The following is a 26,454-nucleotide window of genomic DNA, read 5'->3' as shown; positions in this document are numbered from 1 at the left end:
ATTGGCAGCTCTAAAAAATGGCTGAAAAGTAGTGAGTAGCCCCTTAGCACCTTGCAATGTTCACCAAATAAATTTCACCTCAAATACAGAACTGTGGAATCAGAATTATAGAGTGGGAACAAACCTTAGCAATCACCTATTACAAATTAGGAAAGAGAGGAACAAAGAGAATAATTTGCCCATGTGTTTCTCATTCAGTACTCTGTTCATAACATGAAGAAAATAACTTCGCACCTCTCTAATCAGTATTTGTAACCACTATTGGTGGCATACATCGCTTAAACACTTCAGCTTGTCATGTGATAAATGATCACAGATCAGTAGAAAATGTCAGGTTTTTTTACATTAACTTCTGCTTAAAGTACTGATCTTCTCTGCTCTGATTAGACTTGGTGTTAAGAATAAATTCTTGCTGAATATACTTATAATTAGAATTATATAAATTCTTTTGTATTTATCACTGATGTAAGACTTTTATAAAGAGTACCTCACAAAATAAGCAATGTCAATATTAGAGGATAGGATATTAATAACAGCAAGAGTAGTGACAACAGCTAACAATAAATACTCCTATGTTTAAAGCACATGCTAAGAGGCATATAGACAATATCTCGTTTAATCCTTACAAAAATCTACCAGGTATTAGACTCATCATCCCCATCTTATACATGAAGAAAACAGGTTTAGAGGGGGTTAAGTCAATCCATTAATTACATGGCAAATATGAACTCAAGTATGTCTGAACTTATCACCATTACATATTTTAAAATGTTAATCATCAATTATAAACTTCGGAATAACCTCTTTGAAACTCTAACCATTTACTACACTAAAATTTCTACAACCAACATTAATACACATTGCAGAAATAATATTCAGAACAGATGTTCACATAATATCGAAAAGGACAAACTGACACAATTGGGTTTCATACTTAAAATGGACTCCTCTGTAGGACATTCTGATAATAGCATATCAAAACATTTTTTCCATCAAAAGCTCTATCTTTGCACAGTGTTATAATACCAAAGTCAAGGGTTTGGATCCCCATACCGGCCAGCCACCAAAAAAAAAAAAAATTCTACTTTTGGTCCTGTTTAAGTACATACGGACAACACAAGCTTACTTTCCCATGCTTCATTTTCTTCAGGCTTCCCTCCTCGATTACTTCCTATTAGAAATGTTGTGTTACCCCTTTATACACAAAATCAATTCAGTAGCTAGCACTGCTTCCTCTAACATATGGTTCCAAAGACAGACCAGACAATTTTAGGCTGAAGCTTTGATAAAGAATTGCCATGATTCCAAGTTTGTGCAGAACAGCCAGCCTCCAATTCACAAAATGGATCGTAGTCTAAAAGTTGTCTGGAATAGAAGTGTGATTAGATATTCCCTGACCAAAACCATTTATCCTTCAAGGTTCATTAGAACATTTGAGCACCTCTAACAGAGAAGTTCCATTGTCTGGGATAATAGGCTTCTGGCCTAGATGAATTACCAATCCCCTACTATCAAAACATCATCCTTGTATAAAAAAAGACACCCGTAACATCTAAATAATAAGTAAGGCCTAACATTAGTAAGGCTACCAACACAGAAATAATAAAAATAGTATCCAAAAGGGCCCTTTCACCAGGAAATTTACAAATTCTCCCTTAAACAATGAGATAAAGAGAAAATATAAAAAATTCTGGAATTCCTTAAAATAGTAAAAATACCAAATACAGGACCTAAGAGAGAAGTTGGAATAACGCTCTAGAGACACATCCTTGTATATCCCCCCAAAAATAAAAGCATGAAAACAACATAAACATTAGACTCAAACAGAAAAAATAATAAAACTGTTTAATAATACTAAAACATAGTAGTTGGTTCTCTGATCAAAAAAGGTGAATGAAATACATAAGAAACAAGAAAAAAACCCACAGAAATAAAAGAAATTAAAGGAATCATTAGACAACATGTATATCAACAAATAAATTTCAAAACCTGGATGTAAAGGATAATTTTCCAAAATTCACCTAGAGAAGACAGAAAATTTGTCTCTATCTACTAACACCACTAATTTTTAACACTACTGAAGATTCAAACTAAAGCATTTAGAAAAGAGAAATCCAAGTTGGAAAGAAAACAAAACCATCTATAGCTACAGATAGTATAATTACATAGCTAGAAAACTCAAAAGAATCTACTGAGAAACTATTGTAAACATGAAGACAATTCAGTCAGGTAGCAGGGCACAAAATATATAAGACATAATGGGGAAAAGCCCAACAATAACAACAAATTTAATCCACAGAAATAATCTTTAAAAATATACAAGAGCTACACGAAGAAAACTTGAGAGGTTACTGAAGGACACAAAAAGAGACTTGACCATATCATTAGTTAGACTTAACACCTGTATTTAAAAGTCAATTTTCTCTAAGGTAATTTATAAATGTAATGGGATTCCAATAAATGTACCACTAATTTGTTTGATTTTCTTCAACTAGACAAACTGATTCTAAAATTTATATAGAAAAACAAGAATAGCCAGATCTCTGAATAAAGCCTCATGGACAGACGGACAGTTCAAAGGTAGAACCAAATACACATGGTAATAGGCAATGAAGGAAGTAGTTCAAAGCAGTGAAAGATGAACTTTTTGATAAATGGTACTGAAACAACTAGGTATCTTTGGAGGTGAAGAGAAATTTGGTCCATAATTCACATCAGAATAAATTCCAAATGTATCACAGATTTACTGAATAACTTAAAAAAAAAAAAAAGAAGAAGAAGCCTAAAACATACCAGGAAAAAAAGTGAGAAACCCTTCATAATCTTGGAGTAGGGGAAGCCAATTGATAAATTCAACTATTTTTAACATTTTTTAAAACTTTGCTTATGGTACTTTTACCAGACAACCTGGGGAAAAACTGCAACTCATATCTCAAAAAAAATAATTTTGTGACCATATAAAGAGCTCCTGAATATAATAAACACCAATGAGCCAAAGAATAAAAATAGTTCACAGAAAATAAAATACAAATCTCTTGTACATATAGGAAGATCCTCACCCTTACTCGAAGAAAAGCGCAAATTAAAACTCCACTAAAAACCATTTTTCACTTATAAAACCAATTTAAAAAATCAAATTTAGTTTGATGACACTCTATTGGCAGGGCTCTGGGGAACCAGGCACTCTTACTTATAGGCCTTTAAATTGGTGTGTCCTCATATGAAGGTCATTTGGCAATATCTAAATAGAGTTTATCAAGTAAACTTGAACCTGTGGGGGAAAAAAGCCTAAACACTATGGCATTATTTTATTTACCATACTTACATTTCATTGTAAACATTTTACACTTTACTTGTATGCAAATGCAGGTATTTTAAAAAGCAACTTTACCCAGAGCAAAAAAAAAAAAAATGTAACACTAAATAGAAAAAAAACTTATATAAACATCTTTTTAGCCAATTTCTTATTCAACAGAATTTGTTCATCAATATCAGCAATGTTGCTCTGGGCTATCATCTAGTTCATAATAATAGTTTTACTATAAAACAATTCCTTTGTTAGCATTTATGGAAAAAGCACTGACCTGTATTCCAAATTAGTGGGAAACAGTAATCCAAATTAAATGCATGCAAAAGATTTCAGAGCAATCCTTACACAACAAAGTAAAAATAACAATACTGGGATTTTAAGATATTTTCCAATTTTAACTACAAGATTAAATGATAAATACTAGTTGTAATAAATGACAGCACATTCCAAGCTGCTTTAAGACATAATTCCACAACAAAGATAGAAAATGAAAACGTACAATAATTGCACTTACGATGTAGGAAGCAGTCATATTTAAAACATCGCCTACAGAAAAGCGTATGAAATGAATGCAAGCTTTGCTCCCTCTGAACGGATTTAGCATTTGGTCCATCTATGTTGGGGGTACATTCAGGAGGAAGTGCGCCTGGGAGCTGCTGCTCAGTGAGTTCTTTATATCTGACATTAACCAAGAAAAAAATATAAGTAAACATGTGAGTTCTTTATATCTGACATTAACCAAGAAAAAAATATAAGTAAACATGAAACAAAAATCACTTTTCTGAACATAAAGTTTCTCAAAGGTTTCCATGTATTATGTTTGCTTTTATCTTGCCTAAAACATACTCTTTATCTAAATAAAGATTGCTGTAGGTTAGGTCTTTTCCTTTGTGTTTAAGGCAAGATAAAACACAAAGGAAAAGACCTAACCTACAGCAATCTTTATTTAGATAAAGAACGTATTAAATATGGTGTATGATATATCAATAATAAAATTCATTGATATGACTCAGATATATAAGTGAAAAGGATGTTATTATACTAGTTTTAATTAAACATCAACTGGACTAAAAATTCTACCAGTATCCAAAGAAATCTTCCAAAGTGTACTATGTAAATTATGTGTGTGTATAAATGTACTTATATATTTATTCTATCTACAATATAAATGTTTTATAGTGCAGAGTACCACATATATATATATTGCTTCAAGTACCTTGCAAACGCTGTAAACAAATAAGCAGAGTGGCTTATCAGCTACATTAGGTTCCATTTGTAATAAACCAAAATGGTGAGCTACATATCACATAAAGCGAGATTGCCTCAAAAGAACAAATCTTACTTTTCCTTTAGTTCTTCTGCTGTGCCTTTATCTGGAAACATTGAGGAAATGGCTTCGAAAATTTTGTCAGAAGGAAATTTCCGAGGTGGGCGGCTTTCTTTATCTAAACAGGAAAAGATGAGAGGAAAGAAAGAGTGGAAGTAAACAAGTTTTCTTTTTTTTTTTTTTTTGGTCTTTTTTTTCGTGACCTGCACTCAGCCAGTGAGTGCACCGGCCAGTCCTATATAGGATCCAAACCCGCGGCGGGAGCGTCGCCGCGCTCCCAGCGCCGCACTCTCCCAAGCGCGCCACGGGCTCGGCCCGTAAACAAGTTTTCAATCTTTCATTTTCTACACACAACTACATAACAAAGCTGATTTTCTAAGAAATTATCAACTTTGTGTTTCAGTGACTTCTAACATATTTTTCTTGTCTGTGGAATGCTTGTAGGTCAAACGCAAAATTCAAATTCAAATATAAGAAGTTTTAAGAGGACTGGGAAACAGAAAGCCTAGTTCTAAACCTGGGTTTTGTGACTGGGGCTGATCACTTGATTATCTGAGTCTGTTTCCTTCTCTGTAAAATAAAGAAGCTGAATTAGGTGATCACTAAAGTGCCTATTTGTTAAAAAAAAAAAAAAAAAAAAAAAAATTACACTTCTCTGAAATGGCAGTTTTCCCCCCAAGTTCTTCTATGCTGCCTGAATATGAGCTATCTCAGGACCAACTATTTTTCTGGTAAGCCATAACTACTGTAAGAAGTCAGTTAGACCTGGGTGATCATAGGGTTCTGGGTTCTGTTACTTTCCAAGAGAGTCATCTCATATAAGTTACTTAGTCTCTCTAAATCCATCCTCTCAAATATAAAATGGATCTGATAATAGTATCAGTCTTGCTGAGCTGTTATAAAGATTAAGATAGCTGGTGCATATGAAGTGATTAGCACACAATCTGAACACAGTGAATGATCGATATGTTATATATCATAATAATTATAATTACTGCCCAGTGAAAAGCCCCCCAAAAAGATGATGTTCTTTCACTAGCCAAAGGAAAAAGATACTCAAGTGGAGGAGGAAATGTTGCAAATACCACTCTAATTTTGATCATGCCACTATCGATGTGATTTTTAACAAAAGACAAAAAAAAATAAAAAGAAGTAACTAAGTTCTACTTTTACTCTATTGTTTTTAAAAGAATGCTATAATGGCTACACAAAAACCTAAAATCAGACATACCATCTCGGTGATCCTCCATATCTTTCTGTTTTTCTTCTCTTTCATCAGGATCATCTCCGTCGTCATCGTCGTCATCATCGTTGTATTGACCAAGAGCATTCACCAACTCCACAAAGATTTCATCATTTATAAACCCACATTCTGAAATTCAGCAAGTCGAAAATTATAAATACACAGGGGAAGTAGTAATGACAAAAGTTTACGCATGCCTTTTGTATTAACACTCTAACATTATTATTAAAATGAGGGGGGAGATAAGATCATTTTCACGACTTGCCTTCAGCAGTTAGGAAGCAGAATTTATCTTCAATACCTGTCACGTTCTCTTGAATCACTCCCTCCCCTAAAGGTTCCAGTGCACAGTACTAACCTAATCCTCTGGGATCTAGTTGTGGCTTTAGCCTCCTCCCAAACAATGCATCTGTCCTTTACCTGCTCACTTCAGACCTTGCTTTCCACTAATGATGATATTACAAATATTACTCTCCTTTCAGACACTTTAACAGGGCCTCCTGGACACAAAAACTATAGCCGGATTCTAATGATCAAGTTTCAGGTACTGGAGAAGCTAATAGGGAAAGTATTTTTGAGCAGTCAGGCCTTTTAAAGCCACAGAAGCAGAGCCTCAATCCTAATTAGTTTTACTACTAAAGAATCTTAAAATCTACATACTTTCAAACATTTCTATTTAATTTACATGTTAATACCATTATGATTTATGTTATAACTAACCATGGATAATTATCAGGTGGCAAACATGATTACCCAATTTAAAAATAGTTAGGAAAAATACTGAAAATTTCTGGCTTGTGAGCCTGGACCAGTCCTTCACAGTCTAGTGCAAAACTTAACTTTAATAGTAAAAAAAATTTTCATATCTTAGGTTTAATAAACCAAAGTATCTGTCAATCCTTTAACCTTTTCTTCCAAGAGAATAAACATGTGGCTTACCTCTATCACCATGTACTTTTCCATCATAATTTTTTATTAGTTCTTCAATGAAAGTGCCATCCTGATCTAAAACTTCATCACCCATATAAGGAATGTTATGTAAAACAGTTTCATCTTCCACCTAAAAGTAAAAAAATATATTTTAAAAGCAGGCTTATCTAAGTATCAAAATATTTTTAAAAAGTCAATGCGAGATAACTAAAATACATTTTTTCCCCCATAACTAGATATCTTTACCTAGTTCTTCAGATTTAAAGTAGTAGTCAAACAACAAACCCTAAAAGGAGCTATCAAGGAATAAAATACCCTCTCACCAGTAATTGTATCTGAGAAAAACTGTTCACAGGAAAAAATTTTTTTAAGAAATAAATACTGTACTTTTCTTAATCTAACATGCCATCAATCATTAAACTTTACCATTACTTTATGTGCCTCTAAGAAAGGAAAAAACACTGCAGATTACAATTAGACATCATCAGTTTTAAAATACCTTCCTATTTTTTTATTAGCATATTATTACAAATCTTAATTATTCTTTATGCCCCTTACCTGACCAATCACTCCCCAACCTCCCTCCCTCCCCGAGACACCTTCCTATTTCACATGTTAAAATTGTGAGCAGGGTGGGGGGAGAGGCATGTCTTAGAACTGATGAAATATGGTTTATCAAAATCAACTATAAATATCTACACCAAAAAACTACCACAATAAATAAAATTTCTAAACTTCACTTGATGATCTAGTTATTAAGACATTCAATATAATAAAATTGTAGGGATGTAAAATAGAATTGGTGGTCCATTAAAATTTATGCCAAAAGGATTTATATGCTTATATGTAAAATAAGAACATTCTACAATAACAAAATATTTCAATATTTAGATGAACGAGATGTGTATCAAAGTTGATAGTGCTAGTAAAGATGACAAATGAGTTTATGTCAAGGTTTGGAAGACAATAGGGAAGAGAAAGGGTGCCAGCTTTGCAAGGAAGAATTAATCAAAGTAAAGTTCAGAGAGAATGGAGTACTTAAGAATACAAGGGACTGATGGCTGGCCAGTAAGCTGAGCTGGTCAGAGTGTGGTGTTATAACACTAAGGTCAAGGGTTCAATTCCTGTACCAGCCAGCCACAAAAAAAAATAAATAGATAATAGAAAGATAGATAGACAGAATACAAGGGACAGAAAGCTGACATTCATGGGAGGAAGAGAATTTTCAATAAAGAATAAAAATGATAGTAATTGTAGATGGAGACTGGACAATTCTGAACTACATGTTTAGAGACTAATTCAAAGTGAGGATGGGTCGATGTCTTATAAGGCCTTTGAATGGGGCATTAGCTAAAAACAGAATTTTAGAAAGATTATTTTGATAAAAAGAATGAAAAGGCTAAGGCTGACTGGGAGAACACGGCAGCTATTTAAAGCATGAGATGGTATAGGCTAGGACCAGAACGGTAACCATAATCAACAGGGAAGAATGCACTGGGAAAAGCCAAGAAATACCCAGGCGACTCAAGCAGTACCAGGCAGAAAATATAAAGGAAAAAAAAATTCAAATGATCCCTAGGTAAGAAATTTAGGATAACTGACAGAGTTCATAAAGATAGTAGTACCTGAGACAAACAAGAAAAGGGGAAATTAGGAGAAAAGAAGAATATGGGGTATTAAATGAAAATTAGATCTTAATGTATTGATCTATTCAGATTTAAGCTTATGTATATACTAGAGTCCTGTTTTCGTCTCATCTCACTTGTGGCTAATCCCATTTAAACTACAAGTTTATTTCTTTGGATATAAACCAAAACTAATGACATTTGGCTATTTTCTCATCCCAACTTTATCAACATAACCCTTGCTCCCCAAAATATATCCTAGCCATAATAAAGTCTGCCTAATCTGCTTTGGTTGGTGACCAGCAAAACCCACGATGATCCCAAGAGACGTAACATTTAAAGTTGTCAATAAATACTTTAAACACTATCTCTCTCAGAATTTCAGTCTGTGAAAATATGAAACCTCCCATAAGGTCTTGCAATATGATTCTCATGGTTCTCAAAGTAAATGTTTTTTAATAAAGCCTTTAATACACAAATTTATGCAATTGCAGAAGAGTAGCTGAAGTTTACCTTTGACCCTGCACTGTAAAAAGTATAAGAGAAAAGTCACTAAAAACATTAGAATCATCTTTTTTAATATAGTAAGCAATTCTCTAAAGCAGGTTAATCAACATAACATTTTATTAGCCTCTCCACTTTATATATCAAGTAATAAAACTATTCAAGTCAAGAATACATACTTCAATTTCTCTTCTGTTCCACCCTCCTTCACTCTACTTCTATAAAGAATTAAATACCACACTTTATTATAAAAGCTATTGGGCCAGTGTTATCTGTGGAAATATGTTTAAGCCTGTGCTTTATAAGACCTGAGAATATTTCATAGTGTACATTATCACTTAATTACATGCTGCCTAAAATTGTTTTAATAACAAGTTCTCAATTAATGAAAACTGAAAGTCAGACTGAGATTATATATGACTTCTTCAAGGATAAGAACTATAAGCTTCATTTCTTAAATGTTTTTAATCCTAGGTATGATTTTTGATTAACACTTTTCCTTTGGAGAAAATAGGAAAAGAGCAGCACTGCAAAGGCTTTAAACAAAACTACAATAATCAATTTTTAAAAATCACGCCAAGTACTATCATTCTGATAGCTTTTTAAACTTATATCTTGATTCACCTTGACAAGAAAATTATCTGTGCTTTTTGCGGAACATACACTATGTACGTACCATAAAGTTCTGCTGTAGGGGAGACCAAGAATACATTATGGGTACTGAAGCAACTGCATTCAGAGTCTTCAGTGGGATGACTTGTGTTGGAAAATCCAAGTCACTGGTCACTGAACACTAAAACAGAAAAGATAAAATTGACTCAAGAGTACTACCTTAAGCCATAGTCATCATATTGTCAAGAAATGCTGCCTACTTAAATAATTTTGAAAAGAAAGTTTCTTTACCTAGGCGAGTAAAGTTCATGAAAACCAAAGAAGATTCTCTTTTCTCTCTTTTACTTAGGGTGGAAAAAATTCTGCAGATTTTGCAAATTTTCAAAACTCTCCAACCTTCCCCATACTTACCAATATCAATAATAATCAAAAATTGTATTTATGTTGGCCTCAGCAATTTATGTTAGCCTTTGCTCCATGCTTTCACTATAATTTACCCAGCTCATGCTTAATCTTATATCCCAACCACACAGAATACCAAATATGCCACTTAAATCTTAGTTAATAAGATAACTTGTTAGGTTAGCCTTTATCTTTATCTTCCCTTTTAAAAAACCAAGCGTCATTTGCTGATATTATCAGATAGTATACAAATGTTAAAGGTAATGGATTTGAGTTTTAATCACAACAAAATGGATTCAAATCAATTCTGCAAAAGTAATCTTTAAATTAATAATAGCTAATAGTAAGTACCCTATATGTGCTAGGCACTATTTTAAATACATTACATATCTTACCATATTTAGTCCTCATTACAACATTGTAAGATGGGTATAATTCTTAGCCCCCATGATACAGGTGAGAAAACTACAGTAAAGAAAGGTAACTTGCCCAAGGTCATACAATAGATAGGGCTAGAATTTAAACCCCAGAAGTCTGACCCATGAGTTCCTGCTCTTACCCACTACACTTTATTGCCAGAATAACATATTTCTAAAATGTTTAAATGCATAGAGACCCTTGAAGTACCGTATTTCATACAATATACGATGATAGCAATTTCAAGGCACACCATTATCTTCTGTATCACTAAGGAAAAAATGTTGCCACTTAAACTATGATATAATGCTTTCTTATCACAATGACTCTAAGATGCCTGTTGGTTTCAGATGTTAAAATGTTAAGAACTTTGCATCTTTGATTCTATGAAATATGGTAAAAATCTATGCCCAAATAACCACAGCACTTTCCATCCTGTCTAGGAATCCAGCTTTTCTTAAAGAATACTATTACCCAATTATCAGGCCTCGATAGCCTTCTCAAAAACACCCTGGACATATATTCATAATCTACCATCAATGAAAACAGAGCAAAAAGAATTGTAGTAGTAAAATAAACCAAAAAATCATATATATACATATCCGTATTAAATGTTTGATTTTTATTTAAGATGTCTTTAAAAACAGCAGGACTAGGCCTAGTGAAATCAGAGTAGAAATCTTTGGCACACAGGCCACACCTGGCCCTTAGCATCACATCAGGCCAGTGGGATAATCTCACAATCATCACAGTCACTGCAGCACAAAAATAATTCCTTCCTTAGTGGAAGTGAAGGTCTAAGGATAGAGTAGTTAGGAAGAACTGTGACAGTGATTAATCCATTAATTTGCTTTCCGAAAAGGCAAAGATAAAGATAATACTAGAAAGCTCATAACTCAAGTAAATAAGAAAGTGTGAATGGTTTACTTTAAATACTTCAGAATCCACAATCTTTCCCTTTTCCGCTATTTGGCCTCAGATTCAATCCTTCATCCATCCATCCATAAGGCAATAATAATAGCAAGTTAACATTTATTGAGCACGTACTATGTTGCAGGCACTGTGCTAAGTGCTTATATACATTGTCTTAATTATTCCTCATTGCAACCTTATGATGTAGGTAGTTTTAGCATCACAGCTTCACCAATGAGACTGAGGTACAGAGAAGTTAAATAATTTGCCTAGTCAGAAAAGTAGTAAATTATGAAACCAGGATTAAAACCTAAGTCTAACTGCAACACCCAAGAGCTTAATTACTGTGCTGTAGTTCTTACCCTTGAGATGCTCACGGGGTAAAATAATTACAGCCATGCAATATCTGCTATATAAAATAGAGACATATGACAATGTTATAGGGGCATCTCTTCCTCCAACTTCCTGTTATTCCTATTACCACCAAGTCTTCTTTACTTCTTTCTACTTAATGGGGTAAATTTAGGGGAAAGGGTTGGTTATAATTACTAAATATTATATAGTCCGGTGATTTTAAATACAAAATAATTTTCATTTCTTAAAAAAGAAGTTTTTGGTTTTTGTTTTACATACATATAGTGGGGATAAATGAACTCTGGCTTTAATTCTGAAGATGAGTCACCTTTTAAGTTTAAGGGGGAGCAGGTTGCCTCTCCAACTCGAGTAATTGACCTGTTTTAACATCTAAGTCCAAAGTCACACATAAGGTTAAACAGTTGAATATTCTTTTCAACTACTAGACAAGTATTGGCTTTGCTTCATCTATCGCTTTGGCCATGTAGAAAATGCCCTGAGTAAAATGAATGATGACAGCTGATCTTTCCAGTGATCAAAAAGAACTTGTAGAAACAGAGACAATAAGAAAGCACAGGCTGTAGCACTAAGTACTACTTCCAATCCTGTACTTCTGTCATACTCCCAATACCCCATCATCTCAATTCTGAGTTCCAAGAGTCTCCAAGGGACAGGAAGTAAGCTCTCTGAGGGCAAAAGCAACTGAGGCTAAGTGTGCTTTTACCATCCGTCTTGAAACATATTTGAAACATTCAGCACAGTGTCTAAAAAAAAGTAGGCACTCAAAAAATGTTTCTGGAATGAACAGACTGCATTTGCTGATTTTCCCTAATGGAGACTTCAACTTCCATTTCTGTTTAAAGCTAAGAGAGTACCGATTCAGAAACCTGACAGTCTAACCCCCACCTCATTATCTTTTAGTATCGCTAGGACCCCGTCCCATTCTTTAACTATTAACCTTAACTAATAACCATATTTCTTTCATTTATGAAGTAATATTAAAATGCAAAAGAATTTGCTGGTAAAACAAGTCTGGGAATTCTTATTTATTAACTTATAGGAAAATTACTCAAAAATCCCAGTTACTTACCAGCAACTTTTTTTTTCTTTGAAAATGTATCATCCTTGACAGTTTACATAATTAAGTCTCATATCACTCAGAGTAATGAAAAGAATTTTGACCTCATGGGTCTCCACAGCATTTTACCTGATCAGAGTCATGTGTCCTGGACTCAGAAACTCACTAGGAGACCTGTATCAACAAATTAAATTCTCTAATTCTAGTTCCATCTTGAGGATCACACAAGGAAATTATTACAGATGATTCATCATCAATGGTAAAGAAAGAAAAAAACTGGATTAGTTATCAAGGATGCTACATTTTCAGAGAAACACAGCTTACTGTTAAGTAACCAGGTTCCTCTGAGGATGGATAGACTTACATCAACCAGCTGGTACATTAGGCGACTGTGTGGCTGGACCACTGGGAGCTGGAGAGGGAAGTCAAGCCAAAAGTAGTAGTTGTAGGAGTACACAACCAAACTGAGACTCTTGGCAGAAGGCTGGTTCCAAGTAAAAACTGTGTTATGGAAAATCGTAGAGGGAAGAGCAGGTGAATGGCCTGCAGGGAATGGAAAGAAATTAACACACCCTACTATGTGCCAAGCACTGTGCTAGAGACTTAACCAAAGTTAACTTCTTTAAAATTCAAAACTACCCTGTGAAGTAGGTATGACTCCCCATTTTACAGCAGGACATCCCAAAGACCAATAGCTCTAGCCATCCTGCCTCTGAATAATCTTCAACACAAGAAGACTTCTGTACAGTAGGGAGAATACACAGTAAGTTAGCCAAGTAAAAATGTTCTTGGACACTGGTTGGTTCATTTAATTCACTCCAGAGACCCAGTAAACTGTTGACGTTGTCTAACATCATTTTGCCTTTCCACATGAGAACAATGAGGAAGGTGCAGGAAGGTCATCACCCCAGCAGAGAAAAGGTCAGGAAAAAGCAGCTGCCACCAGCTCTACAGAAAAGCTTAGGATGATTTCTGAAACTACCCTATATTCTTCAGGGTTCGAGGTAAGAAAAGATAATACACCTAAGTTTTAAATTAGCCAGACCTTCTGGTGAAAAAGACAGCATATATAATTTAAAATCAGACTACTTTTATGTGAAGGAAGTACTGGAAAAAAAACTGAAATGAGGTAAATATCAAATTTAGATAAAGTTAAAAGCTGCTCAATCATAGAAGTTCATAACCAGGTTTAGAAGGCAAAAGAGAGGGGTGATTGAAGGAGAGTCTTGAAAACAATGAGTGGCTCAAACAGGAGAAGGGCAGAAATAAAAATGGGGATTAAAAATCCTGTTAAGATCTTGAGATAGATGCATTTAATGAAAGCAACTAATCAAGGATGTTGGAGGTAAGAAATGAAAAAGAGTGGTTCATAACAGACTGTAAATTATTTCCATTTTGTTGTTTAATATTTGTTACAGAGCCATTACAGGGGAAGAACCTCTGCCCTGCAAAATAAGGCTATTTGCTTCTGAGTTCACTTTTATCTGTGTCAGTTATGCTTTGGGGGATGGGTTGGAGTAGGGAGGAACATAAATAGCATTTAACACAGAACATATAACATTTGGAATACAATTTCAGGAAGTTTAGATCCTTAAGGCTCTCTCCTGCATCCTAGCTTCAGAAACCTGGCCCTGAATAAAAGGTATAATAAACATACAAACCTAGTTAATCCTAGGTTAAAACCCAATGCCGACTGGGTCTGAAGAGAGCTGTTAGGGTAAATCATCCCCTCATTATCTGCAGATTTGCAAAAAACTCCAGTTTTGCTAAAATACTAGAGATCAGAAACAGAACAACAGTCACAGGACATAAGCTGGTAAAACTAAAAACATTTTTTAAAAAGCACATGAAGCAGGTAAACCAGATCCATGCTGCACTGACTATATGCAACTCAAGTATCTAATTCAAGAATAGCCCTATGAGTAGAAAATAAGATAATTTCTGTCATTGGAAAAACAAAACAAAAACTAAGAAATAGAACAAAGAATATTATATAAGTCATGGTTTCCATAAGCTGTGGCTGCAAAATCATTCTGAAGCCTAAGCTTAAATGAGTGGATTTGGGGATTATTATTACACAGTAGTAGAGGTACCAGTTAAAAATGAATAGGCAAGACTGTCACAGGCTGTGGTCTCTGAGGGAAGATGCTCAAGTCCTTGCTCAGGTGGCAGACTTGCTCAAGAGATCTCCAATCAGGTAGGTTAGGTTGATTCTGTTCATCTCCAAAAATAGATTTATAACTGCCCCTCAACTGTTCACCAATTATTCAATAAATAGAACAAAATTAAAATCCAAATCCCCCACTCACTCTTTATACCAAAGGAAATTCCTGATGGATTAAAGTATGTTAGAATATAAAAAAGAAAACAAAGAAATAAGGAAAGACGTGTAGATGATTTATAATCTTGAAGTGAGAAAAGACTTTCTAAGACTTTAAGAAACACAAAAATAAAAAGAACCATATAACCAAAATATAGCATAAATAACATCAAAATAGGAAAAAATATCTACAAAACAGATGATAAAAAACTAATATTTATAATACACAAAAAACTCCTTATAAATCATAAGGCCCAACCTAATTTTAAAAGAGCCAAATCATAATAGCCAATTCACAAAAGAAATACAAACAAACAATAACTGATACTCAAACTCACTGAATTATTAAAGGCAAACTGCAATAAATTGTAACAATTTTTTACCTATCAGACTGTTAAAGATTAAAAAGATTAATAATACTTTGTGTTGGGCATATAGGTAAATACATACTTCCACAGACAGCTGGTGGGAGTGTAATGTAAAATTTTTGAGGGGGTGTTTGATAATATCTGTTAAAATTTGAAATAGGCAAATGATTTTGGTCTCGTAATCCTACTTCTAGGAACCTTTCTTACAAAATTACTCAAAAGATGAGAAGATGGATATGAAGGATATTTACTACAGCATTAATTACAAAGTAAAAAATAAAAAACCTAAATGTCCATCAATTAAGAATAAGGCAATAAATTATAGTATTTCCATAGTATCACACACACTATGAATTTTTAAAGAGAATGAAGAAGATCTGGACAGAGATTGTAAATGATGGCCCTAAATGACAGGCATTTATTATCTGGCCAGTAATTTTCCAAAATAAAATACATATCACTGACATGGTAGTTTACATAGAAAAAGAAATATCTGAAAGAATAAAGGCTGGGGGGTTGGATTACAGGGACTTTTGCCTTCTGTTTTATATATTACTTTTACACAAAGTTTCATTAACCCAATAGATATTCACATTAACTAGTATAAAACTGCTTCATCAGTTGTCAGAGTAGCTAGCTTGTGAAATTTGCCAAAAATGTTACTCAAGTATATTCTATGGTGGGATTTTTTGGGGGGGACGGGTAGGGGGAACAACTCGCCAGTACGGGGATCCGAACCCTTGACCTTGGTGTTACAATCAAGTATATTCTTTTAGAAAACTATTATGAGACAATAAAACAGAATTCTAAGCATGAATTTAAGTTAATCCACACTACCAAGCTAAGTAATGACAAAAGTTCTAGGTCTAATATAATTGCCTTATTTCTTCACAGAATAAAACATTTTTAACATTTAAGAATTTTTAACTAGGCAAGAGTTTCAGACTAGGCAAGAGTTTCTTTTGGTCTGGGTTCATTTTGTTTTCTAAATAGCTGTCAAATTTTGGTTTTGCATTGGGGAAGAGACATGATCTTTATAATAGTCAATTTAACAATAATTTAAAAAACAAACTACATATACACTATTCTAGGAGAAAAACAGCAAATTAAAAGCAACTTCTGCTGGTTTATTAGTTGCACAAAATATAAACATGACTTTTTAAAAATTCACTTTTTAAACTTAAAATATACAATCTTAAATTTAAAACAAACTCATAAAATCATAAATATATACATTTAATATATGATAATGATAATATAAAGTCAAACATCACAAATGACCTCTCTTTTTTAAATCTGACCTTTTGGAAAAACATAAAATACTTATATTAGTTTCCTTTCAAAGGTAAAGAAAACCTCCCTTTATGGTCATTTAAGAAATGTTACATCTATTTCAGCCTAAAGAAAACCAGAAAGAAAGCAAACGCTGCAGCAATTTAAAAGTTATACACGTGGGAAGAACTGAGAGTTAACATAAGACTCAACTCTCCAGCAAAATAAAAGAAATGGTTAAGAGAGGCAAGGAGCTACAAAGAGCAACTGAGACACCAGTTCCTTGAGGCACTAAAGCATGAATGGATATATCCAGACTGAGTGAAACAAACACTTAGGAGATCCATCCATTTATTTCAAGACATGAGAAAATGACCTAGCTTCCTTACAAATTTGCTCAAATGGCTCATGAGAATCTATATCTGCAGGTCCTATATTCCTGAAGTTTACAAAGTGAAGAAAGTATGTTACTGTATTGAAAGTTAAGAATGTACTTGAGTAAAGGGTTCTGAATTGCACATTGGATAAACTAATATACTATTCTTTCTTTGTAAACAGTAACTAAATTTCTATTTACAATTAACTGAGGAAATTGCATTACCAAGTCGATAAATAATGTAATCAAGAATTTACATGTAAACTAGACAAAATGTTTTTCCTCTCCTCCAACAAAAATAGTAAGTCCAAATTGCCAACATATGAGAGAACTTATAAACTATCATTTTCGTAGAACCTCCTCCAAAAAAACATATCATTTGCAAAAATCAAATGATAAATGATGAACTTACAATCATTTCAAATATCACTAGGAAGAGCAAACCTACATATATTAAAAAGTCTGAAAGTTTCATAATTCTTCATGAATATGAGGACTATGATGTCCTTCTGATGTTTCTTTCTTCTATGTTAGACATTCTGAAGAATCCCCACATTTAAATATACACAAAAAATTCTCACTCTTACCATTAATAAACAAGACACAGAACTCAAGACAAAGGAGAACATTACGTATATTCTCCTGGGAATCCAGAAATACATATTTGCAGGATATTTCTATTAAATTACTAAACTAATCATATCATTTGCCTAGAAGACAGGCATTAACTGAGTAAGCCTCTCTATCACAGTCATAATACATACAAGTAGCAAAAATTCTGATATAAAGAATTGACAAGGAGAAACTGTCTTGTGGTTTTCAGCAAGAAATGGACAAATGCACAAAAGGAACTGCATTAAATAAGAGCTTCAAGAGTAACTCCTAAACCAGTTTCTTCATTAAAACTGGAAAAACAGATAGATTAAAGAATATGACTACCAATATGAAGACTCACAGAAGACAGTTTTCATTAGTTGATAAGACAAAGTAATGAAAGTCACCTGGAAACAATTTTTTGATAAACAGCCAAATGTTATGGCAATAAGGTGTTCATTCTTGGCCTGTATGAACTGCTCAATGACATTCTGAAGCTGGATGCTCCTTAAAAAGATTAACTGAAGAGCAAAGGAAATAAATTGTCTTCAAGAAGTCAGAAGTATTTTTAAAAACAAAAAATAGAAACATATTCTGTATTAAAATCCTATGGACAACACTGCTTAGATTCCATAATCTCAAAAACAAAAAATAGGTACCCAAAAGTATCTTAAAAACACATGAAGAAAATTTCAACTGAAGACATCAGTACTTATAAATGATTGACTCACAAAAATAAACAGTTAATTAAAACAATGCTACAATGGCACTTCAAATCTTGAATGCTATAGACTTTACATGTTTAGATCAATGCTGCAGTCTGAAATTCCGCCAAGCTTACTACTAGGAAAGTCTCTGCAAAACAAGCTCACTTATTTTCTTCTCTTGCCTGATGTACTTCAGACTCCAACTTTTAAAGCATATAAAAGAAATTAACAAATTAACATATACATAAAAATGCTCAAACCAAAGGAAAAATAAACAGGGATGTATTTTCATCTGGAAAGTCAGGATGTTAGGCTATGAAATCAACTAAAGTCCTTTTCAGCTCTAAAACTTTATGATTTCTTGTGGTAACACCAAGAAGCTTATCACAAACTGTATAAACCTTCAACTTCCAAAAGTCAATGATGATGGTTTTAAAAGGAGGAGGAGGGATTAAGGGATGAATCATTTGAAGCAGAATCAGCTGTCAACAGTGGCTCAAAAAACTAATGACCTTGATCAGTCAGGTCTACACAACAAAAAACACATTCCTAAGGCTGGGAATTTATTTCCCTCCTTTTCCACCAATATTTTGTGAAAATGTTTTTTCTCAACCTGTGTGGGGTACTGTAGAAGTACTAAGTTTAGAAAACAATTTTGTTTCATTAAAACGCTGATTTCTTCTCAATTTCTCACATAAATTCACAAAAAAAAATAGGTATCTTTATGTTCAATGACATCTCAACAAAATTAAATGTAAAATTAAATGAGTAAGTATCCAACTGAAGTAGCTAGAATTTTAAATTTAATGCCAAAAATTATATTATGAGCCATTCAAGTTGCACATAGATAAGGTACTTCACTATTCCTCAGTGTGTCTGAGCAAAGTGTACCCTTCTGGGCCCACATCAGATCATTATAGAGCAAGCAAACTGACAACTATTCTAAGGCACAGTTTCCTCACCTGGAGAAAAAAGGCATAATACAGTCATCATGAAGATTAAATACGTAACATGTACAAAGTACCTAGCGCAGTGCCAGTAATCATTACTGGTATTAACTTTTGTTATAAATCAAGTTGGGCTTTCAGTAGTTTTTTTCTTTTTTTTGACTGGTAAGGGGATCGCAACCCTCGGCAAGGTGTGGTCGGCACAGCGCTCAGCCAGTGAGCGCACCGGCCATCCCTATATAGGATCCGAACCCACGGCCTCGGCGCTAGCGCTGCACTCTCCCAAGTGAGCCACGGGGCCGGCTCTTTCAGTTGCATTTTGAGATTTGTAATGGGTGGCAAAAATAAGTACAGTACTCTAGGCGTTTTTATCTTACTTCTCCAAATTTCTAAGATTTATTCCTCCAGGGAGTAAAAAATGAGGTCATCTGACAAAATTTTCAAAAGAATTACATAAAAGTCCCATCTTTGTTCCTTTTGAGAATATTGACGGGCATAGAAAAGAATCCCTTTCACCTTTAGTATATTAACAAAAAGCCATTTACCTCTAGTATCTAGGCTCTGACCCGTATCAGATGATGGGGAAGGTGTCAGCATATTAATACATATTCATACAATTGTAAGTCAGAGCTTTAAAGAGTTGACACTTGACAAAATACATAAATGACTAAGAGTCATTCCAAGTCATGTGTCACCATCAAGACCACTAAAACATCACTGACATAATCACTAGGAGAATGCATGTAGCTGACAAGTCTTTGAATCCCATGTGTCACACAATCTTGACAGGCCTCACACAATAGCAAATTATTGCTTATTACAATAATGTTATATAAAAAAAATGACAACTCATTGAGAAAACTATTTTAGAACAAATTCCACTGTTTAGATGCTTGCCATGTTTAGACACTCAGATAAACTATCTACTACATAGTGTGATCTAAATTCCAAATCACCTTCTCCCCAGTTTGCTTCAACTCTTATTTAAATATCCTATGCCGTGTTTTCTATATAATGCAGGCATTTAAAAGAGAAATGCCTAAACCAGAACCCTACTGACTGGTACTATACTGTTTAGGCTTCTGCGATTTTCTTCTCATCTTGCTCCAAGTGTGTTTTAGTGGGATATTTAATTATAGATTCTACCATAGATTAATTGCCTTTCTTTGAAAATAGGAAACTCAGAGTGATTAAGATCTACCTCGTTCAGAAAATGCTATAGAACAGGAAATTCCAATCTCTCACTACTGAATTTAAAAATTTTTACATAAAAACACTTTAGCCTTTGAACAAAACATATAATAAAAAGCTTTCTTAGTCCATGAATATGAAAAGGAAACATTTCTTACCACATGGCTAATTCATATTAGAGAAAGGCTAGGGAAAGACACTGTGAGTCAGAAAGCCTTTGCTCTAAATAGTGATCTGATGAGGACATTAAAGAGTATTTGATATAAAAGTTGTTTTGTTTTTGTTTTTTTCCTGACTGGTAAGGGGATCGCATCCCTCGGCACGGTGTTGTCTGCACCACGCTCAGCTGGTGAGCGCACCAGCCATCCCTATATAGGATCTGAACCCGCGGCCTCGGCGCAGCGCCACACTCTCCTGAGTGAGCCACAGGCCAGCCCTAAAAGTTGTTTTTTAATCAACAGTCTTATGAAATCTAGGAATCTACCTAGTAACAGTCAAAGTATATTCTAAACACTTAGAACTCTGTTACAGGAATAGCTAGTAGTGTGATCTACGGCAACCAAACCATGACACATTAAAAACAAATAACAACAAAAAGATGGACATCAAGAGGTCAATGACCTCCTCCCAATAACCAACCAACATTCCAATAGCAAAAACCAAAATGTGCTGATAATTACTACAACACGTTATGTTAACCAACCTCCCTAGTCCCGCGCAATGAGCTCACAGAAGTCATGATGTGCACAGGCTGTATCCTTCGCTGTTTCCATTCTTGGTTTAAGATTTCCGTTCTTTCCAAAATTTTCTGACGATTGGAACTAAACATACTCTTTAAAAAAATGAAGGAGAGGAGAAGAGAAATTGTTCATTGTTAGAAAATGTGTAACATCTTTTAAAGCAGGTTTCTCAAAAGTATCAAGAACATTTACTCAAATGCATATAGATTTTACACTAGACTGTAGTTTCTCACATTCAGATAATACAAAAACACCACATCTATTATTTTACTGCAAGTTGGAGGGGAAGAGGAAATCATTTCCATTCTTTCTTAATTTTGTTTTAAAAAAAAAGTCACAATGACTTTAGAAACATAAAATCATGAAACGCATTCCTTTATTTTGGGTTCTGAATCTACACATGCAAAAAAAAAGTTATACTAAAAAGAGATTGATTACCAAATAGGGTGAGTAACAAATAGATTAAAATCTTTTCATTATCATTAATGTGCATGTTATAATGTTAATTAAGACAGATCAAGGACCTTAGCTTCCAAGTCTTCATTTATCTTGCCATAAATATGACCTTGACTAAAAATATAGTATTTCAAATTAAAAGTTATTTAACTTTAGGGGGGAAAAACTTATGCTTAATTGTATATGCATTTTCACGAAAGATAAAATTATACCTTTACTTCATCAGCTCGTCTGAACCTCTTGAGCTGTCTCAGTCGCATGTACTCTGATTTTACACGCTTCCGCCAACAAACTGGTCCCTTCTCAGATTTCTTCCCAGTCTGGCCCATGATTATTCTAAAAGCAATGGTTTCATATTAAAATCACTAATCTAACCAGCCTGAATATAATCACCTGTGTTTTAATCCCCAGCAAACAATCAACAACAACAAAACACATCACACTGTTGATATTTGCAGAAGGGAGCTTCATCTGTATGGTTAAAAATCCTTGAAACATTTCATTGAAATGTATACGTTTTTATTTACAACTTTTAAAAGATATTTTTCTTTACAAAAACTTCTACACTTACAAATAGCAGTCATCTTACAGAAATATGATCCCATTTCAGGAATTAAGTATACTATACCACAAACTAGTTTTTACTCTATGAGATCCACATTTGTGGAGGGATAAAAATGTAGAAACATACTCTAAGTTTTTTATCATTAAATTAGCTTTTGCAGAAGGCATAACTGCATAATATAATTGAAAAAGGTAAATATGAAAAAGTAAAATTTATGTACAGTACTAAAAGTAGAAAACATATAGTATGATATATAATAAATGTACAAATTAAAGTGCTCTCTTGGGCTGACCAGTTAGATCACTTGGGACAGTGTGGTGCTGGTAACACCAAGGTCACAGGTTTGGATCCCCATACCAGCCAAATGCCAAAAAAAATAAAATAAAAAGTAAAGCACTCTTTCCCCACATACTTTTAACTATGCTTTTCACCTTAAACACTGTGCTAAAGTTTGTATTTTTGCCTCTTGTGCCACCTTTATTCACATGAGGGCTTTCTGCTAGCAAAAGAAAAGAGAAATGGCAGCAAACGCAAAGTAAATTCCTCTGCCTTATCTTTAGGTGCAGGCTCTAAGAACCAATTATGCTTAAATGTGGGGACAGATGTCTAATTCATACTGTAGAGTCCCCAAACCTAAGTCTAAATGAGTGTCCTTTTCTAGAACATTTTCTTCTAAAAGTACAGTATTAAAATTATACTATATCTTCAAAAGATTAGAAGGACATTTCTCTGTCGGGCCACACAAAGCTTTGTAGGTCATGCTGAGAATTTTTACTTTACTTTATCTTAAGAGCCACAGGAAGCCACTGAGTGTTTTAAGTAAAAGGGGAGGGGGTTCTTTTACACTTTGAAAAGACCAAGCTGACAGCAGTACAGGAACAGAGGTGGTGGTGGGGAGGCACGGAGTGGAACGGAGTAAAATAATTGTGCAGCCAGGACAAATGCGCTGCAGTACAGTCTCTAGACAAGAAATGATAGCAGCTTCTTAGACCATACAAGTGATGAGAAAGAAAAGTAAGTGGATTCAAGAGTTACTCAGGAGATAAGTTCTGCCAAATGATGACTTAAATATGGAAATTGATGGAGACAGTGACTTTCTAGCTTGTATATCCGAATAAGGCTTCGTTTACCTGTGTACATAAAACCATCAGGCATGGAGAAAACTGCCTAAAGAAAAATTTAGACGAAAATAAGAGCCCTGAGGTCAGTAACTTTCTTTTTTTTTTTTCTTTTTTGTCTTTTTCGTGACCGGCACTCAGCCAGTGAGTGCACCGGCCATTACTTATATAGGATCCGAACCCGCGGCGGGAGCATCACCGCGCTCCCAGAGCCGCACTCTCCCGGCCACGGGCTCGGCCCAAGTAACTTTCTACACGAATACTCAACAACCAACTGGTAACTGAGGAGCAGATGGTGGTTTATTCAAAGCTGAAAAAAAGAGGCAAACAAATTCGCTTTCTCAAGCATGTAATACATATTATGAACTAGGCAGTGAGTATACAAAGTTGAATAAAATGAATATACAAAGATGAGTAAAGCTTTGCACTTATGGAGCTTATGTTCTACCTAAGAAGAAAGAGTAGAAAAAAATACATTATAATATGAGATATATATGCAAAAGTACTTTGGGGGGAAGAAAAGGACATTAGGAACTGCAGAAGGATGACAGGAAAAGTGACACCTAAACTCAACCTTAAAAGTTGAGTTGGAGGGCCAGCCTGTGACTCACTTGGGAGAGTGCGGTGCTGATAACACCAAGGCCATGGGTTTGGATCCCTATATAGGGATGGCTGGTTAGCTCTCATGGGAGAGTGTGGTGCTGACAATACCAAGGGTTAAGATCCTCTTACCAGTTATCTTAAAAAAAAAAAGTTGAGATGGATTTCAAAAGGCAAAGAAAAAAATGGAAGGAAATCTAAGATTTGAGCAAGAGAAAGCTGGATGGAGGCAACTATAGGCAGAAGGATCTGGCCAGTAGACACTGTTAACAAGGATGAATCTTGTTCACAGTGTGAAAGTCATAAACTAAAAGGACTGAAAACAAGAGAAGAAAGATGAGATAAGAATGGGCAAGACTTTACGAACTTGAGATAAAGAAGGTTGAATGAAATCTCCAAGACAGAACTATTCCATGGCCAGCCAGTTAGCTTGGTTAGAGTGCAGCCTTATAACACCAAGGTCACAGGTTCGGATTCCCCTTACTGGCCAACCCCAAAAAACAGGTGAAAAGGTTCACAGTGTGACCTACCATGCCTTTCGGTCGCACAAAAATAAAAACTATGGTTTTATTTTTAAAAAATAACTTTGTGGCAACTGTTTGCTCTCCTATCTGTTAGTAAGTTAACAGATGATTTTAAGTAATTCTATGCAAATTATTTTAAGATGACTTAGCATTTCAAAGGCCTAAGAACTAAAAAGAAAAGGAATCAGATAAAAAGGGATTATCTGTAGCCTCATTAACTCATGGGCTAATCACAACTAGTCCATCTGCCGCCTTGACAAATTCTTGGTCCTTGGAGGCAGCACCCCTGTGCAATGAAGCCTGTGGTAGGAACATGTGTTTAGTTTTCATTGCTGTGCAATGTGGGTATTATTAAAAACCATTTTCAAGATGCGCATTTTACATCTTGATGAAGCGATATTATACTAGTTAGCATTTCATGTTTTAGTACTAGAACCTCCTTGTCTAATATTCTGGAATACCTTCCATGATATTTCTACCATTAGAAACATTGCTAATAAAATATCATGACAAAAAACTACTACTGTTAAGATTGTTCTTTGAAAGTATAGGGATAAATAGGCAGATCCATGAAAAAAAATAGTAAAGTTTAAGGCACCAATTAGAAGGATGTTTTACATAAAACAAACTCCCACTTACTACCATAGAATTTACAACATATTAAAATCACATTTCCATGTTTTTCACTCCATTCCACCCACACTGTAAGTTCTTCAATGCAAAAACCATTTTTATTCATTTGTAAAATCCCTGAGCCTGGATGTGTGTGCCTAGTAAGTAGCAGACTTAAAAACAAACAAAAGCAAAAATACAGGTCTATTAACCTATGCTGATAAGGAGTAACTTGTATCTTATCAGCACATCATTTGTGAAGCATAGCTGTGCTAAGGTAGGAAAAGGAAGGGTGGCCAATCCATGCTTGAGCTGCAAAAATGAGGAAGATGTGCCCTATTACCAAGAAACCCCCAAGGGGAAATGAATCCCAGGGACAGTTAGGACCCTATGGCTCAGCTGTCCCTACCCAATTAAGAGATCCTGAGCATAAAAAGAAATCCCAGAAACTTTTGGTTTTATTAAGGAAACTGATATTGCCTTGTCCTTATCTAAACACCTACCTAAAAGTCTGGTTACATACACCAAATATACACGCAGACACACCTTGCTCCATGCCTTTCAGATGTTAGCTCCCTGGCATCCTTCCCATGACAAATGACAGAACCAAATCAATGATCTTTCCACACCACCACAGCCAAGTGAGTATTAAAATACAGCTCCAAATATTTGTATATTAGCAGAAAGAAGCCTTTATTAAAATGCCTTGCTACTAAATGGTTGAGGACCTTGCAAATAAATCTGGTTTTTAAATTTCTCATTCAAAAGATTTGTTCAGTTTTATAGGTGAAATCGCACTAGCGTGATTTTCATCCAGGATAGAAAAACAGCTTCTCTTATTTAAAACAGATTATATTACAGTCATTAAAACAAAATTCTATCTTTTTACAATGAAACCAAAACAATAGGTTTTTGGGGGGTTTTATTTTAAATAAAGATGACCGGTAAGGGGATCTTAACCCTTGACTTGGTGTTGTCAGCACCATGCTCACCCAGTGAGCTAACCAGCCATCCCTATGTGGGATCCAAACCCGGGGCCTTGGTGTTATCAGCTTATCAGCACCACAATCTCCTGAGTGAGCCATGGGCCAGCCCAAAACAATAGTTATTCTTTAATTCAAAAGCCAAACCAGATTATGGCAGCAGAACACCAAAACCTTAATAGAACGTGGTAACACCTCACATAACTAAATGTACATAGGTTAAGAAAAATTACATTGTCCAAAGTCTAGTTTATGAATGAAACCAAACTCAAATACCATGCCCTTATAATCTTACTTTGTCCTGGTAGAATAGACACTACATTATATTACTTCACTCTTCTGTGGGAACTTCACCCCAATGCTTCTC

At 34.5% G+C, this 26,454-nt stretch overlaps 1 protein-coding gene across 6 annotated transcripts in view; it reads right to left on the bottom strand.

The window, feature by feature from the left end:
- Positions 1–26,454, bottom strand: part of EZH2 (enhancer of zeste 2 polycomb repressive complex 2 subunit) — a 62,774-nt gene that overhangs the window by 16,109 nt on the left and 20,211 nt on the right. Inside the window, exons 1-8 of one of the 6 annotated variants that reach the window (XM_063098575.1) lie at positions 21,898–21,985; positions 21,220–21,321; positions 13,079–13,257; positions 9,616–9,732; positions 6,820–6,940; positions 5,869–6,009; positions 4,653–4,755; positions 3,810–3,988 (exon numbers count right to left, since the gene is read on the bottom strand). In XM_063098575.1, coding sequence (XP_062954645.1) covers positions 3,810–3,988; positions 4,653–4,755; positions 5,869–6,009; positions 6,820–6,940; positions 9,616–9,732; positions 13,079–13,257; positions 21,220–21,262 — 883 coding nt within the window. In that variant the 5' untranslated portion in view covers positions 21,263–21,321; positions 21,898–21,985. Of the gene's footprint in view, positions 1–3,809; positions 3,989–4,652; positions 4,756–5,868; positions 6,010–6,819; positions 6,941–9,615; positions 9,733–13,078; positions 13,258–21,192; positions 21,322–21,897; positions 22,022–26,454 lie in introns of those variants that run through there. The other 5 variants (XM_063098573.1, XM_063098574.1, XM_063098576.1 and 2 more) reach the window with 5 other exon arrangements.

This window comes from Cynocephalus volans, chromosome 6 (genome assembly GCF_027409185.1).
Source record: "Cynocephalus volans isolate mCynVol1 chromosome 6, mCynVol1.pri, whole genome shotgun sequence".
NCBI classification, from domain to species: domain Eukaryota; kingdom Metazoa; phylum Chordata; class Mammalia; order Dermoptera; family Cynocephalidae; genus Cynocephalus; species Cynocephalus volans.
Note: the sequence above shows the minus strand (reverse complement) of the source record. Positions and strands in the feature narration are given on the sequence as shown.